Source organism: Amphimedon queenslandica, unplaced genomic scaffold, assembly GCF_000090795.2.
Source record: "Amphimedon queenslandica unplaced genomic scaffold, v1.1 AMPQUscaffold_10930, whole genome shotgun sequence".
In the NCBI taxonomy this organism is placed as follows: domain Eukaryota; kingdom Metazoa; phylum Porifera; class Demospongiae; order Haplosclerida; family Niphatidae; genus Amphimedon; species Amphimedon queenslandica.
In genome coordinates this window covers 5,745-7,936 of record NW_003548823.1, presented here as the reverse complement: position 1 = coordinate 7,936, position 2,192 = coordinate 5,745, and the positions used below count along the sequence as shown (strand labels likewise).

At 37.5% G+C, this 2,192-nt stretch overlaps 1 protein-coding gene across 1 annotated transcript in view; it reads left to right on the top strand.

Annotated features, from left to right (window-relative positions):
* The first annotated feature begins 456 nt into the window (after positions 1-456).
* Positions 457-2,192, top strand: part of LOC100636178 (acyl-CoA dehydrogenase family member 11-like) — a 7,120-nt gene continuing 5,384 nt past the window's right edge. Inside the window, exon 1 of the mRNA XM_003391058.3 lies at positions 457-579. Within this exon, the coding sequence (XP_003391106.2) occupies positions 457-579 (123 nt within the window). The remainder of the gene's footprint in view (positions 580-2,192) is intronic.

Below are 2,192 nucleotides of genomic sequence, written 5' to 3'. Positions count from 1 at the left end.
CATCTATTGTGCGAGTGATGTCTCTACTAGTGATTCAGCACATTATCCACGGTGTCAGTTGTGTATTAATAAGGACCGTACTTTGGTGAAGAGAAAGACTTAGTATTTTTTTACCTTTGGTTAAACGAGGATGCTTTGTTAAGAATAAATTTTTTAAATTAATTTTTATTAAGAATAAGATAATAAGATAATAAGTTTCCCCGCCTTCATAAATAATATTATTCATGATCTGTAATGGGAAACTAATAATCTAGTTGGAAGGGCCTAAACAATTCCTTCCCTAAAGTTTAGATAGAGCCAACCACAAGCCTCACCAGAGTACTAACAAGTGGATACAGATGCATATAAGTAATTAGCAAGCACTTTTCAAGTAAAATACCCAAAGAAAAAGTTAGAAAGTGGACACACCCACATCCGGGCCCGGGCATCAGTTTAGTTCCAGCTCCGCCACTGTGTATGGTACTTGCACTTGAGCTAACAGCACTACTGGGTAGAGAGGAGTGTGGTCAAGCAACTAAAGAAGAGATACATCTCCTCAGACTCTTCACTCCAGTGGCTAAACTTTACACTGCTAAGAAGGTATGTTTGTTTATATTACTTGAGTTTCTTCCTTGTCTTTTCCTCTTTGGTGATATTACTTATCTGTATTATAATTCATTCTAAATAGTACATGTACTTGTTAATTAAGTTAAATAATAATTACATAAGTATTTGAAGCTTCTCAATAACTAATTGCTATCATGCTTTGCTTTGAGTTGATTTTAATCAAGTTATGAGCAATCAGAAAACATTTAACTATAGCCCAATGATCATGTAATACATGTATGTACTTTACTGTATACATGGTTTTTTGAGGGTTGCAAATTTTGTGTATTCCTGCCTGATTCGCGAGAATCAGTTTAATACAGTACCCACGTGGCACATGATAGAATTCACAAAATTAAAATCCGTGATTTGGAATTTTATTAGATTTCGCAAAATATAATTCTCTCAAAAAGAACACTTACATGGTATTATGCATTGTTTCTTGCTGTGTCCCACAGCAGAAGTGTTTACTGTATATGTATAATGTTATTTGTCATTCTGATATTTGGCTCCCTACAATTCTGATGCATATGGAACGTTTCAGTCAATTTGTAAGAAGTTGTTTCTAAATGGATCCGGAACTCTCTGTGTACTATTGTAACTATATATTATGTGTTTATTCAAGTATATTCTAGAACAATCATGTAAAGTATTCTTGTATGTTATAGAACCTTCTGGACATTTATAAGATCTATATAAGTGTGTTGTTTGTGAGTTTTAGTTTTGAGTTGTGAGTTAGTTCTGTTTTTGTTTTTGAGCTCAGTTGAGTCTCGTGTTGATTAAGAATAAGGTTTGGTTAACAGATAGTTAGAGCGTCTGTTACATTTTTTGGTGGCAGCGGTGGGATAGTTCTCAAACGGTTGTAGAGGAAAGACCCACTATTGTATCTCTGCAAGAGAGAGAGACTAAAGTTTATAGTGTCTGGTGTGACTGTTTATGTCGGATAACAGTCGAGAGAATCAAGGGCGGTATTTTCTACGGGACTTACCAAGACACGACTACAGAGGACAGTTGCGAGGATTACATATTTTCAGAGAGAGTTATACTTCAGTTGATACGGAAGACTGTACTGAAGTGGAAGAAAGTCTTATTACAGGAGTTAGTGATCCTATGGAGCAATTAGCGGCAGCATTGGCAAGTTTAACAAAGCTTCAGGAGGAGCAGCAACGTCGTTGGGAGGAGGCCCAGAGACAAGCTGAAGAACGTCATCAGGAAGAGGAGCGACGAAGAGAGGAGGCCCAGAGACAAGCTGAAGAACGTCGTCGAGAAGAGGAGCGACAACGAAAGGAGCAAGCTGAAGAACGTCGTCGAGAAGAGGAGCGACAAAGAGAGAGACATTATGAAGAGATACAGGCCATGCAGGAGCAGCATATGCAGCAGATAGAGATTATGAAAGGAGTTTTAGCAGAAAGAGAAGGGAATAGTCCTCATTTAAAAATATCACCATATCAAGAAACAGAGGATATCCAAGACTTCATTGAAGCATTTGAAGGTATTATGAAGATACAAGGGGTGAATCGGACAAATTGGATTCTACGTCTGACACCGTTACTAAGTGGCAAGGCTAGAACTGTTTGTACTGATCTTGGAACCACTACTGATTATGA